Source organism: Acinonyx jubatus, chromosome C2, assembly GCF_027475565.1.
Source record: "Acinonyx jubatus isolate Ajub_Pintada_27869175 chromosome C2, VMU_Ajub_asm_v1.0, whole genome shotgun sequence".
NCBI lineage: Eukaryota > Metazoa > Chordata > Mammalia > Carnivora > Felidae > Acinonyx > Acinonyx jubatus.
The window spans coordinates 80,672,131-80,686,374 of record NC_069384.1 but is presented as its reverse complement, the minus strand read 5'-3'; the positions used below and the strand labels follow the sequence as shown (position 1 = coordinate 80,686,374).

Genomic DNA, 14,244 nt, shown 5'->3' with positions numbered 1-14,244 from the left:
GCTGGAACCTTCTAATTGCCAGTGCTTCCTGGGTCTCTAACTGCATTTGTGCCAGACTTTAATGAATAAAAAACAGGGGAAAAAATGAAGAAAAAAAAAGAAAGAAACAGGAAAAAATGAACTTTTACTTTGTAAGAAAAAAAATTTTTTAAGTGGAAACTCTTCTAGAAAACGGGGACCAGGAAAAATATAGATTGATTTAATAATTGCTTATTCTTTTTAACCTTATAACTACAAACTAATCAGTCAAATGCTTGATTTAAAAGACTATTTATACATGTATACATAGTGCACCGTTGCGATAATAATAATACCTGTTATATATTGAGAACCTACATGTGTCTGTGGGGGTTTTTATACCTTTTATACACCTTTCCTCTAACATTCACACTGTCCAAAAAGTGGCCATTGGTAAATTCAGGTGAAGTAAGCTACAGATGAAGACACTGAGGTTCAGAGGACTTACAGAATGAAATGATCCCGCTAGAAAGGACAAAACCTGAGATCTGAGTCCACCCCTGCCTGACTGCAAAGCTTATTCTTTCCTCAAAATTCACTTTCTTTCCAAGAATAAAAAATACATTACTCTATTCCATCAAGCATTAAAATGGCATCGAGGTACTGCACTTAAGTAAGGTAACACTTTGCAAACTGCATCGTAAGAATGCAGCTGTTTCCTTTAAGGCCAACAATTGCTGAATACCACACCAGAGAGCCCATGATAGGTGATCAAGGGTTTTTCAGGTGGCTGTATCACAAAGAGGGTGTATTATTAAAGACTACTCTGCTCTGTCCCCTCAGCCTTCCGAGGTCCCTACTCTAGTTCTTGTCCCAGACGTCTGGATATAAAGACTCACCTTTAACATCACCCCAAACCCTATATCCTATACCAAATCCCAGCTATGAAATCAGCACCATAAAAGATGGAAATGGCCAGGAAGATCCAGAGAAAGTTGGAGAGCTAAACATGGCTCAGAATCGCTCTCCGGAGAGAGACACAACACTGGAACTTATCTTTCAGCTTAAGAAAACGAGAAAGACCCAAGAAAAACCCAAAAAATGGAAATCATGCATCCAAATCCTGCTGCATATGTGGAAACATTTGTCCACACAGTGTGAAAATCACCCTGTCCTTGATTGGTCAAGATGGTCACTTTAAAAATAAGAAAAGTTGATGGGAAACCTCCACTCCAGCAAGACATCCTGGATGCCTGCATTAAACCAGTGTCCCTTCAATACCTGGGTGGATTTGGAACCCTGCCCCGCAGGAAAAGAGGGAATCTGGAAGAACCTGATCCACCCCTGCATGAGGCTCCCCTGGGGGAGACTCTTCAGGAGTCTGGGAGCCAGGTGCTCACTGACCCACAAGGACAGGAATGTTACCATCAATGTCGGAGTGGATGACGTCAACAAACTGTGCATCACCGGGATCTAATCTGTCCTCGGGAGGTCTCCCGTTGAATAAAGGGCCCGCAGGGTCGAGACCTGGAAAGAAAACGGAGTCGGCTTGGTAGCCCCACGCCTTGAGTCACCTGCAGCCGGGCTTTTGATCCCTCTCCATGAGGATGGCAAGTAGGCTGCAGGGCACGCTCGTGTGGGCCAGCACTCGCATTCCCTTCCTGCTTTGTCAGCCTCCTTTCTACAGCCCCGTAGCCTTTTCCCACAGCAGAGGCAGTGCCCTCTGAGAATGGCATCCAGACCCCATTAGGAGCTATATCTTGTGCAGGGCTCAATAGCAGGGAGTGCACAGACGTGGGGACCAGGGACATGGGGATAAACTGGTTCCTCGGGAAAAAGCACCTGAAGGTGCATATAAAAAGCAGATGCTGTACTTATCCTGATTCTATTTTAAGTGATCCAGAAACCCCACTCAACCTTTCCTTCTTATTATTACTAAAACTCCTGTACAGTTTCAATTTTTATTCATATATCCTAAGTCATATGATCCACATCACAAGCCTGTTAGGGAGGCAGGGTAGATATTATTCCCATTTTACAGATGCATGAACTGAGGTTCGGGGAGTTCAAGTATTTTAACCAGAGTGGCAGCCTCACAATGCAACGAACTCTCTCTATGGAGCTCTTGGTTTCATTGCACTGGGTTTGGCAAGCTCAGTGGGAAAGTATGAAACTCACTGGTCAGGCCAGGTATCAAAGAGGGATAAAAAATGGGTGTCCGTTCCTGCAGAATTAACCCACTCCATAAATGCCTGAGCTGATTTCTTGCCCTTGGTCACTGTTAGCTGGGCATTCCTAACCATCAGCTGGAAAAACAAGAGTGCAGCTCCTACCAGGTTCTAACCACAGCTAACAACTTTAAAACAATAACAGGAAAACACCAGAGGTACTCAAAACCCTGCTTACTAGAAACCTACCTGGAGTGAAGAATGTTTCAAGGGATGTTTCAAAATTTTTAACCTATCGGGGCACCTGGGTGGCTCAGTCGGTAAAGCATCTGACTTCAGCTCAGGTCATAATCTCACAGTTCGTGAGTTCGAGCCCCGCGTCGGGCTCTGTGCTGACAGCTCAGAGCCTGGAGCTGCTTCAGATTCTGTGTCTCCCTCTTTCTCTGCCCCTCCCCTGTTCACGCTGTGTCTCTGTCTCAAAAATAAATAAATATTTTTAAAATTTTTAACAAAATTTTTAACCTATGAAAGACATTGTAAATTTTGTTTTTAATGTTTTTTTATTTTTGAGACAGAGGGAGACAGAGCGTGAGTGGGGGAGGGGCAGAGAGAGAAGGAGACAGAGAATCTGAAACAGGCTCCAGGCTCTGAGCTGTCAGCACAGAGCCCAGTGCAGGACTTGAACCCACGAACCGTGACCTGAGCCAAAGTCGGACACTTAACTGTGCCACCCAGGCGCCCCCTGTGAAAGACATTTTAAATAGCATCTTCCATCCCCTGGGGTTAGATATAAAATCCAAGAGGTAGCATTCTTGCCTCGACTTCCCTGGTTCTAGCCTCAATCTTTCTATTTCTCCTCTGCCAACACTTTGCTTCCTTGAGGCTTGTCTTTATCTGTCTCCTTTCCTTATCTTTCTCTTCCTCACCCCTCCAGCTTTTCTTCTTCCTTGGTCGGTTCTCAACTGAAACTGATGTGAGATGGATGAACACCCAGACACCCAAGTCGGCAGGACATCCTCAACACAGCATGAGAAACTCATAATCTTGGAAAGAGTTTGCTCAGGAAGCCCTTCTGGTCTAAGGAAATGAACAGTCAGAGCCCCAATTTGTAGCAACCTCCGGATCTATAGCAGATAAATTGGTTTACTATATAACATTCAAACCAGGGCAAATTTGAGAGTGATGAGGGCACTATTGACAATTAATGGAGACAGGGATAGTGAGCTTGGATATATGATCACCTTAGTGACAATTCATAGCAAATAATCAGCTTACAATGTCAGCCAAAAATCACAGTTAAAGTGCCCAATAAGCGATATATTTTGTGTGGACAGAGACCATTGGAGTCAGACAGATGTGACATGGGGCCCCAAACCTAGCACCAACCAGCTGTATGACCTTAGGCAGGTCACTTTACTTCTCTGAGACTCAGTTTTTTTTAATCTGCAAACTGGAGGTGGAATCAATGGCTACCTCAGAAGACATATAAAAGGACTCCTAGATCTGAACCCAGAACATTTTGAGATTATTATAGACTAGAAACAAAATGAGAAATGGAGCTCTTTCTTATTGCCTAAAGATCACCAAGAAAGTGTCTAGATAGTGCTCATTGGCTTTTATTTTTTTAATTTTTTTAATGTTTATTTACTTTTGAGAGAGAGAGAGAGAGAGAGAGAGAGAATGAGTGGGGGAGGGGCAGGCAGAGAGGGAGACACAGAATCTGAAGCAGGCTCCAGGCTCCAAGCTGTCAGCACAGAGACTGACATGGGGCTCAAACTCATGAACTGTGAGATCATGACCTGAGCTGAAGTCAGATGCCCAACCAACTGAGCCACCCAGGTGCCCCTCATTGGCTTTTATTACAGTATTAGAGAATTTGACGAAAGTCCTAGACCTCTCCCTGGACATCCAAAATATACCTCTCCCCAGGACAGACAGCTGACATTTTGCATGCAGTTTCAGGGGCCTCATATTCCCATCCCCAACCTCACCATGAACTCTCTAAGGCACCGCTGTCCAATAATGTGAGCTACGTACATAATTTTAAAATTTCTAGAAGCCAATTTTTAAAAAGTAAATAGAATTAAGGAGAATTAATTTTTTTATTTTTTTTAATTTTATTTATTGATTTGAGAGAGAGCCTGTGAGCAAGGGAGAGGGGCAGAGGGAGAGAGAGAATCTTAAGCAGGCTCCATGTTCAGCACAGGGTCTGACTCGGGACTCAATCCGATGACACTGCGATCGTGACCTGAGCCAAAATCAGTTGGATGCTCAACCAGTTGAGCCACCCAGGCACCCAGGGGAGAATTAATTTTAATAATACATTGTATCTAATCCATTTTATTTAACCTAGCATATCTAAAATATTATCATTTCAACATACACTCCATATACAAAAATTGAGATTTTTAATATCCTTTTCTTTTTACTTAGTCTTTGAAATCCAGTGTGTATCTTGCACTTACAGAACATCTCAGTTTGCATTAGCCACATTTCAAGTGCTCAGTGGCTACATGTAGTTAGTTAGTGGCTACTATATTGGGCAGCATAGCTCTATGGTCATTTCTCAAAGTATGGTGTTCAGACCATCTGCATTGTCTGGTTAAAAGTAGACTTCTAGGGGCACCTGGGAGGCTCAGTCTGTTGAGCGAGCTTCCAACTTCGGCTCAGGTCATGATCTCACGGTCTGTGAGTTTGAGCCCCACATCAGGCTGTGCTGACGGCTCAGAGCCTGGAGCCTGCTTCCGATTCTGTGTCTCCCTCTCTCTCTGACCCTCCCCCATTCATGCTCTGTCTCTCCCTGTCTCAAAAATAAATAAACATTAAAAAAAATTTTTTTAAGTAGACTTCTGGACCCCATCCCCAGAGTGCTGATTCAGCAAGTTGGCATTGTAACCAGCACCCCTAAGGAGATTTTTTTACACCCTTAAGTTTGAGAAGCAAATGTAATATATTATCAAGTGATGTAGGTACTTGGAATATTTTAAAATCCACTTATGCTCTGCCATCTTGTGCTAAAGAAGCTAAAGAGAAATAGTGGTGCCTGGCTGGCTCAGTTGGTAGAGCATGAGACTTAATCTCAAGGTCATGAGTTCAAGCCCCACACTGGGCAGGGAGTCTACTTAAAATTAAAAAAAAAAAAGAAAAACTAAGAAGTTACTGAGAAACCAGGAGATGTGCCTGGAGAGAAAAAACAAAATGTCAGAAGAAAGAGAAATGGAAGAAAAAAGCCGCCATTACAAGCCAGATAATTAAAAGCAGAACCATCCAATTGGGGGAGTTGGCTATGAATTTCATCTTTAGGCAACAGACCAAGTTCCCACTCTACAATCTGGTGAACCCAGTCAGAAAAGGTGGTGGAAGGTGAGCAGAGAAGGGGAACACTTCACCCCTGAAGCCGCTCTGGAGAACAGCTGAAATTTAACTTTGGGGATCAGAGAGGATGAGGAATCTGAAGGACATGGGAAAGTCAGGGGCCACAGAAAATTGAGCTGTGGACCATTAGCTGAGTCTGGGCCACGTGGGCCCAGAGTGGAAGGCAGACTGGCTTGGGGAATTTCCACGGTCAGAAAGCAGGTTACACTGCACTCACATTCACAATAGTCATGGGAGCAGGTTTGCTGGGAACCAAGCTGGGGGTGAGACTGAATGAAGTAGTGGTGGGCTGGAGCCTTCCAGGCCCAGGACTGGAGGGCAGATTTTGCTCATCTCTTCCCAAACTTTGTGGTTATTAATGTCAGACTGGTAGCTTGAAATCAGCAGTGGTGAGAGTATTCAGACCATGGAGATCAGCAGACACTAAAAATCAGGACTTTTTTTTTTTTTTTCCTTTGGAGAGCAGTTCAGGTTCTTAACATACTCTCAGGGAGAGTCCCACCCACCAGAAGAAGAGTTCCCAACAGATAAGGGACACAAGCAGATTCAAGCTACCTGTCCTTTGATCCCATAAGGGAAATGAAATTTTTTAAAAGGACATGTTGCATTCTAAAACATAAAAATAATAATGTGAAAAATGTAAAAAAGCGCTTTGCCTCCCGAGGAAAGCAGGTAAATAAGATGAGGGAGGCCTTGGCCCCTGGTGTGAAAGTGAGAGAAAAAAATCCAGGAAAAACAGAACAATGTGACCTCAAGTAGCAGGGCTAAAGGAGACACCCATGATGCGCGCGCACGCGTGTGTGTGCGTGTGTGTGTGTGTGTGTGTGTGTGTGCGCGCACGCGCATGTGACAGAGAGAGAGAGAGAATGACTTGCCCAGGGGTACCAGGAAGCACATTTAGAAACAATGGCCCTAAAAGTTTACCTCACAAGTATAGTTGGTTTGAATCTCTTCTTCCTCATTGTCTACTACCCTCTGGATTTCCTAGATTGAAAATAGTTCTCTGTGTGTAAGAATGGATTCTGGGAAGGGTATCAATGGGGGGAGAAGACTTGAGTCTCTGAAACGGAAAGCCTCCCTCATCCCATCCTCTATAGCTGTGGAAAGTTACTGGAGCAGTAGGCAAGAGAACCCAGCAAAGGAACCTTTGTTTGGGATTTCACCTGCTGTTTCTGAGTTTTCATTCAGCTTTGTCCTGAAAGCTGATATTCAGAAAGTAAACCCCTCTATCAAAATTCCCGTCTCATTTTCCTATCATGAGATTCCAGCTGTGCCTGGGGATGGAAACATATTAGGTATGTAGTTCAGGCTATATTAGATTAAATGAAAGGAAGATCGCTGTTTGGACAGCACAGATCAAATCCCCATGGGACATAGCTGTTATTCCTAACCATAAGAGAAATAAAGTTACCACCAACCTTTTCTATGGCATATACAACTTACTGTGTTTTGCACATATTTTATTAAATAATAACCTGAGGTCAGTATTATCATGGCCTCACCTTTGCACAAAAGGACACACACACACTCAGAGAGGTTAAGTAATTGGAAGAGCTGGCTTTGAACCCAAAGACTTGAATTGTCTGCATCATGATCTCCCAGTGAACATCCCGCCCAGGCCAACTACCCCATGTCCATTCGCAGGAAACCTTACCTGTAATTCTTCCCAGCTGCCCATTGTACATCTTTCCAACAAACCCGGATATGTGGGCTCCTAGACTTACTCCAATCATATAAATGTTGTCAAGAGAAGCTCCTTCTACCTGGAATTTTAAGAGGTCCATCGTTATAAATTGTGAGGGGCCATGGAGTTGACAACATTTGGAGAAATTGCCTAAACTTGACTTTGAAAACACATCTTTGGAGAAACATTTCTAAGCAACTTGTATCTATGAGCTCATTTAAATGTCACAACAAAGTAAACATTCTTCTTTGATTATACAGATGAGGAAACTGAGGCCCAGAGTCAAAGTAACCTGCCCAATATCAGGCAATTGGGGAGGGGCAGAGCAGGAGTCAAACCAGTCTGTTCAACTCCACGCCTGTGCCTTAACCTTTATGCCATGGTGTCTCTATTCATGCTTCTGCTAGAAACCAAGCTGAGACATCTTTAAATCCCTCCCAGTTGAGGAGAAGGGCAAAGAAACATTTTGATAAACTCCTTTATCTTCAGGCTGGCTCAGTTAATGAATTCTCCGTGGAGAGAGAAGGAAGGAAAGGAAGGGGTGGCGGTGGGGGACGACACTGACCACAGTCTGCTGGGACAGCCTGTTGTGAGTCATTTTAATATTCACTTTAAGGCTGCGGCTTAAGTGGAAAGCTTTGTGAAACTTCTGCTGCCTCTGGCCACAGTGGCCACCTGACCTAATTCTCTCTGAAATAGTACTGATATAAAGTAACTTTTTTGTTGTTGTTTTTTATAAAGGGGGCAATTCATGAGATAGATCACTAAATAAAATTCAAGATCTATTTAATCTTTGTGAGTCTTCTAAAAATATAAATCATACACACACACAAATCTCTCTTCAGACCATGTTCATCGGTTTTGGTTTTTGGATAATCTGGTCAGTAAATCTTAGGCTTTTCTAGGAAAAGGAATAGTTATAGAAGATGAGGAATCTCTCTACAGTGAAGCCAGAAAACCCCTAGACAAAAATCTCTCTGACCCGTAAGACACCTTTATGTGAATTAGGAAAAGATGTCCTTTCCTGAGGACACTTTACTGCTATTGGTGGGACAATATCATAATAAATATGTAGATCTGTGACGTGTACAATGACAGCTGTGCTCCCTTAGATGTGCAGTGCACAACTTGCACAACCATATCTATGGGCCTTCCCTCTAGGCGTTCCGCCTAGCTTCCCTGGGGCTTATTCAGGTTTTTAAAATAGTCCCTCTGTTCACTGCAGCTATCTCTTGGTTTTAAATCTCCAGATAATGGGCCAGCTTCAATTTGCCCCTGAATGATGTCAGAGAATGCTCTCTTACCAACACCTGGTCGATAAATTTCTTCAAGACTTCTGCTACTTTTCTGGTCTTACTAGAGGCATGGTTGTATATCACAGTTGTAGCTCCTCGATTCCAATCAACAACAATCACATTCATGTCTTCTACAGAGAGCAAACTCTGTACCAAGTCCTCCATCCAAACTGGAGGGGAGCCTGTAGGTCGGAATCCATGGACAATAAAGGTGGTTTTCTTGGTCACATTCAAGTTCCCAAAAATTGTGGAGTTGATGACTTGTGCACAGGTCAGATTTTTTCTGGTGTAGAGCATCAACTTCACATTTAGTCCTGTACCGACCACTGCACTGTGAAAGCTCAGTTTGGTGAATGAAGGACATGTTTCATCTGTGTCTGAAAATAAAAATTAGATGGCATGACAATTCTTTCCTTAGCTGGGCGTCAAACAAGAGTGCTGCCCTACATTCACTGGAGTTCCTTCTGTGCTTTACAGCACCCAGCAGGAGGCTGGATCTAGTTGAATGAAGTTGCAAAGTCATACGTTATTCAGCACACATAAGTAGTGACTTCTTCTTCAGCAGGAAAACCATTTTTCCAAGTCTTACTCTCCTTCAAGGTCTAATCCAAAAGTCACCCCAATGAAGCCTCCTCCAACTCTCCCAGCCCTAATACTCTTTCATCCCAGAACTCCCCAAAACCTTGTGTATGTCTCATTGACAGCAAAACGAAAACACTTTCAGGGGTGCATAATGGATATTTACGTACATGTGTGTCTATCTTGCTGGCCCACTTCCTTGGAATGGTGTTTTGTAATCCATGTATCCCTCACAGTGCCCAGCACCTAGTAGAGGTCTCAGTAACTGCATCTGCATGGTCCAAACACCTCTTTCCTTGTCTAGAGCACCTGCCTGGGACAACAGTGGAGAACGTGATGTGCCTTGCCCTGACCCTTTCAGTAGCATCTGGAACAGTTGAACCACGGTGCCTTCTTGGACCCTATCCTTCTTTGTTCCTCAAGCACCATCTTCTAGCATTCATCCTGCTGAGTAAGCTCTAAGAATGGCTTTAGGAGAAAGGTTGGGGATGAGGTGGAGAAAAGCAAATGATGAAGCTGGAACATCTTGTCGTGGCAGAGTGTAAGCGAGTGTTTAAAAACATGTCACAAGGACCTAAAAAGCCAGCCTGAAGGGGCTTCTGCTGGCCAGATCTGGGATAATTTGAGCATAAAATAATTAAGGACAGTAATGAACTATAGACCTTTAGGGAAACAACGGATCCACGATTCTGTAACAAGCAAAGAAACAAGATAAACAAGCAAAGAAACAAATAAATGGAAGAGAGAGGAGGACTCTTAAGGTATAGTGCTGAATGCCAGCTGGTAAATGTGGAGTGAACGCCGGGGTTGAAAGTCATCATTTGGCAGCCATCATAATAAATTGGTTATGCAAGAATTAAACTGAGGAGGTGGTTATTTTGAGAAGGAGCACATCTGTATTTCCTTAAACTTCCTCCCACAGACTGCTAATGAGTAAGGGGAAAGTAGTAACTGTGCAATGGAGAAATGGAACAACACCTTGACTAGGTTGTCAAACTAAACATTACCATTGAGGGGCAGATGGACACATGTGCCTCTTGCTGTCGTATTCCAGTGGGGAATGTATTAACCTGAACCTAATTATGGGGGAAACACCAGACAAACACAAAATGAGGAATATTCTTTTTTTTTTTTTTTTTTTAAAGGACCTGTAGGAGCTGGGTGTGATGTAGCTGTGGCCAGGCTGCCAGGGAAGGGGGCTTATGGCACCAAAAAAAAAATTTTTCTTTCAAGAAAAAAAGTTTTAAAAATTAAAAATAAAAAAGGCCTCTATTCTTAAAAAACATCAATGTCATAAATGACAAAGAAAGACTGTGGAAATGCTCTAGATTAAAGGAGACTGAAGAGGTAGGATGATGAATAAGTGCAATTATCTGGTCTTAGACTGGATCCTGCCATGGAAGAAAAAAATTGCTATACAAGAAATTATTGGGTCAATTGACAAAATTGGGCTATGAACACTAAATCAGATAAAATTATGGTATTGACGTTACATTAATTGAGGTTGATAACTATATAGTGGTTTTGTAGGAGAAAATCTGAATTCTTAGGAAATACAACTAAAGTGTTTATAACTAAATGGCCAACTTATTCTCAAATGGCTCAGAAAAAAAAAATTAGAGGCAAAGAGAGACAGTAAATGATAAAGCATTTGTAGCAAAATGTTAGCAGTAGGTGAGTCCATGTAAAGGATTATTGGTGTTCTGTGTATTTTTAAAAAGTTCTTATAGCTTTTCTGTAAGTTTAAAATTATTTTCAAAGAAAAGCTTAAATAAAAGGGAAAAAGAAAGGGCAAGAGCCGTATCAGTAGCATGCAAAGCAGGAGGGAGGTTGCGAGTTCTGATATCAGAAAATGAAGGTAGGCAAGAATGCTTAAATCTTCTGCTTGAAAGGGAACAGGAAGTTGGAAATTAACTAAAGATCAAGATGCAACTTGAAAGAGGAGTTAGGAAGGAAGGAGGGCTTTGGGGTCCTTGAGTACTGAAATAAAGTGTTACTTTTACAACATTGTATAAGGCCGTGATCATGAATCTCAATCAAATGAAAGCTCAGGTCAACATTGGCATGCAGACCCAACAATATGATGTTTGAGAAAACTGTGTTTTGTTTTGTTTTGTTTTGTTTTAATTACAAAAACGATTTAAAACTATTAGGGCACACTCTCCTACATCCTACTTGGCTGAGAGAGAAGAGTCCAGAAGGAGGTGAAGTGGAGCAACAAACAGTCCCTAGGTGCAAGTTGGAGATGGTCCTTTAGCTATTCAGTAGAGGGGGCAAGGTCCTATGGATGACCATTCTTCGTGGGAGGGCATAGAAGAAGAAGACTATTGACTTGCGACTGGCCAAAAGGAGACAGGAGTACCTTGGGAAACACCTGCTGTGTCTTCCTCCAGTAGAAATTTAAGAACCATTTGCCCTGGGCCCTTATTCTCAGTCAATCTATATTTACATAACCAGGAATTGCTCTTCCCTCATTCTGAGCCTCAGAACAGACTTCATCCTGGCATCTCTGCCCTTTCTTTCTTTCTTTTTTTTTTTTAATGCTTATTTTTGAGAGAGAGAGAGAGAGAGAGAGAGAGAGAGAGAGAGAGAGACCAGGAGAGGGGCAGAGAAAGAGGGAGACAGAATCCAAAGCAGGCTTCAGGCTCTGAGCTGTCAGCACAGAGCCCGATGCGGGGCTCTAATTCACAAACTGTGAGATCATGATCTTAGCCGAAGTTGGACGCTTAACTGACTGAGCCACTCTGGCACACCTCTACCCTTTCTTAATAACCTGGGTCCATTCGTGTATGCTTTTTTTTATGTTTATTTATTTTTAAGGGGGGGGGTAGGGAGGGGCAGAGAGAAAGGGAGACACAGAATCTGAAGCAGGCTCCAGGCTCTGAGCTGTCAGCACAGAGTCAGACGTGGGGCTCCAATTCAAGAACCATGATATCATGACCTGAGCCAAAGTCAGACGCTTAACTGACTGAGCCACCCGGGCTCCCCTATGTATTCTTTTATTTAAAACTTCTTGCAGAGGCTCTGGATACTCAGCAATGAATGAAGTGCCAAAATAGAAGAGGCAGAAGAAGCTCAAATAGAAGGTTAAAAATTGAGGCTTTGAAATCCCTCACCCTAGAAAATACTGGTTAAAAATTGAGCCCCAAACTCACATATTCCTCCTTTTGCTCTACACTGGCAAGTAGTATATACAGAGAGGCATGCTTACAATTGTCTGTCCTCCCCCCTCCCACAGCTTAATTGAGATATAGTGAACAAGTAACATTGGAGTAAGTTTAAAGGGTAAAACATGATGATTTGATATATGCGTACATTATAAAATGATTTCCACAATAAGGTTAATGCACCCACATAGTTACATATTTTTGTGTATGTGGCAAGAACATTTTAGATCTACTCTCTTAGCAAATTTCAAGTATACAGTATGGTATAATTAACTACAGTCACTATGTTGTGCCTTAAATGCCAGAACTTACTCACTCACCTATGTAAATATTTTCTCCATCTCTTGGCCTCTTTCATTTTTCTCTTCCTGTAGATTGCATGCTCCTGGAGAACGTGGACTGAAACTTGTCTGGTGGTTGTAGAGCAAGACCCAGAGCACATAATTGACTGTTTAATTAGTCATTTTACTGAACAGGAGGTGTCATGAGGTAGGGCTGAGCCTCTTGGTCTCAGCCATCAGTAAAACTGGGCTTTTTTCCTTGTTGTGTAACTGACTCACCAGGTGGCCTGGGGAAATCATGGCATCTTTCACTTGCCACCTACCTGCCCCAGAAAGGAATGCTTTCAGATTAATCACAAATGAGGTCATACTGGGGAAGGGAGAGATTCCCTTCCAAAGAAGAGATCTGTTTGTTTTGAGCAATATTAGGCCAGTGTGTCAGAAGTCACATATCTGAGTCATTGGAAGGCTCAGGTAAGAGTCGTAAAGTTTGGGCCAGAGCTATTTCTCAGCAAATCCGCCACACATTTCATGTCTATAGAACAGATCAGCCAACCTCCTTGACTTGCTGAGCCTTTACCAGACCCTTTACAACGGACAGTTACTGAAAGGCAAAAAGGACAGAACAAGTGGATTTTTTTAAGATTTATTTTTCAGAGAGAGAGAGAGAGAGACAGAGAGGGAGGGGGACAGAGGATCCAAAGCAGGCTCTGTGCTGACAGCAAAGAGCCCCGTGTGGGGCTTGAACTCACAAACTGTGAGATCATGACCTGAGCTGAAATCGGATGCTTAACCGACTGAGCCACCCAGGAGCCTCCGGAACAAGTTGATATTTATTTTTCATTTGCTAGAACCACTCTGACATCATGTATTTTTCAATGCATGCATTGGGCTCTGGAAAAGCCCATTGTAAGTACTGAGTGAAAAATGGATTTCCTCGTTCCTTTCTCTCAGTACAAAATATTATAACAGCTTTATATATATTTTCTCTCATCCTCAGAAGAAATGTGCAATTCATCCAACAAGAGTCTACTTTCTCCTAGGTTCTGGGTCAGGCGGCATTTTAGAGGGAGAGTCAGGCATTAATGAAGTAAAACACACAAACAAGTATGAAATTGCAACTTGTGATATATGCCATGTTAAAAGAGATATGGTATAAAATGAGGATTAAACAGGGAGTTTCACCTGGTCTGGGAATCAAGAATCTTCTTTTACGTCATCGTGAAATAATGTATTTAAATACTAAGAATGGAAGATCCCTTTAGCAAAGTATAACATCATTACACTGAAGGACAAATTCAGGTTCCCAAACTATTAAGTTTTATTTTCATAGATTTTTACTTTTATTACCTAGACTTAATATTTCAGGTATTATATCCTTCTTCATTTTTATGTGCTTTATTTGCCTTGAATTCCACCAAATAATATTACAAGCTATAACTAGACCGTCTTTTTGTTAGCATTTGCCTACCGTGTTTTTATCCTTTGTAACCTTTGAATCCCTGTGTTTTAAGGGATCTTTCATATAGCATCTAGCTGGGTTTTATTTTATGGCGCAATCTGAGAACGCTTTCCAACAAAATACATGAGGGGCACCTGAGTGGCTTAGTCAGTTAAGCATCCGACTTCGGCTCAGGTCATGATCTCACTGCTTGGGTGTTCGAGCCCCACATTGGGCTCTGTGCTTACAGCTCAGGGCCTGGAGCCTGCTTCAGATTCTGTCTCCGTCTCTCTGCC

General features: G+C 42.5%; 1 protein-coding gene and 1 long non-coding RNA gene across 4 annotated transcripts in view; one reads left to right on the top strand and one right to left on the bottom strand.

Annotated features, from left to right (window-relative positions):
• Positions 1–14,244, top strand: part of LOC113599859 (uncharacterized) — a 58,939-nt gene that overhangs the window by 25,107 nt on the left and 19,588 nt on the right. The gene's annotated exons all lie outside the window — the stretch shown is intronic.
• LIPH (lipase H) overlaps positions 1–14,244 on the bottom strand; it is a 43,786-nt gene that overhangs the window by 18,024 nt on the left and 11,518 nt on the right. For 2 of the 3 annotated variants that reach the window (XR_008297772.1, XM_027061263.2), the window contains exons 2-4: positions 8,490–8,857; positions 7,156–7,264; positions 1,384–1,485 (exon numbers count right to left, since the gene is read on the bottom strand). Coding sequence is in view for 2 of the 3 variants with exons in the window: in XM_027061263.2 (XP_026917064.1) it covers positions 1,384–1,485; positions 7,156–7,264; positions 8,490–8,857 (579 nt within the window). In the remaining variant the exon portion in view is untranslated. Of the gene's footprint in view, positions 1–1,383; positions 1,486–7,155; positions 7,265–8,489; positions 8,858–12,546; positions 12,831–14,244 lie in introns of all 3 variants that reach the window. The other variant, XM_053221124.1, reaches the window with a different exon arrangement.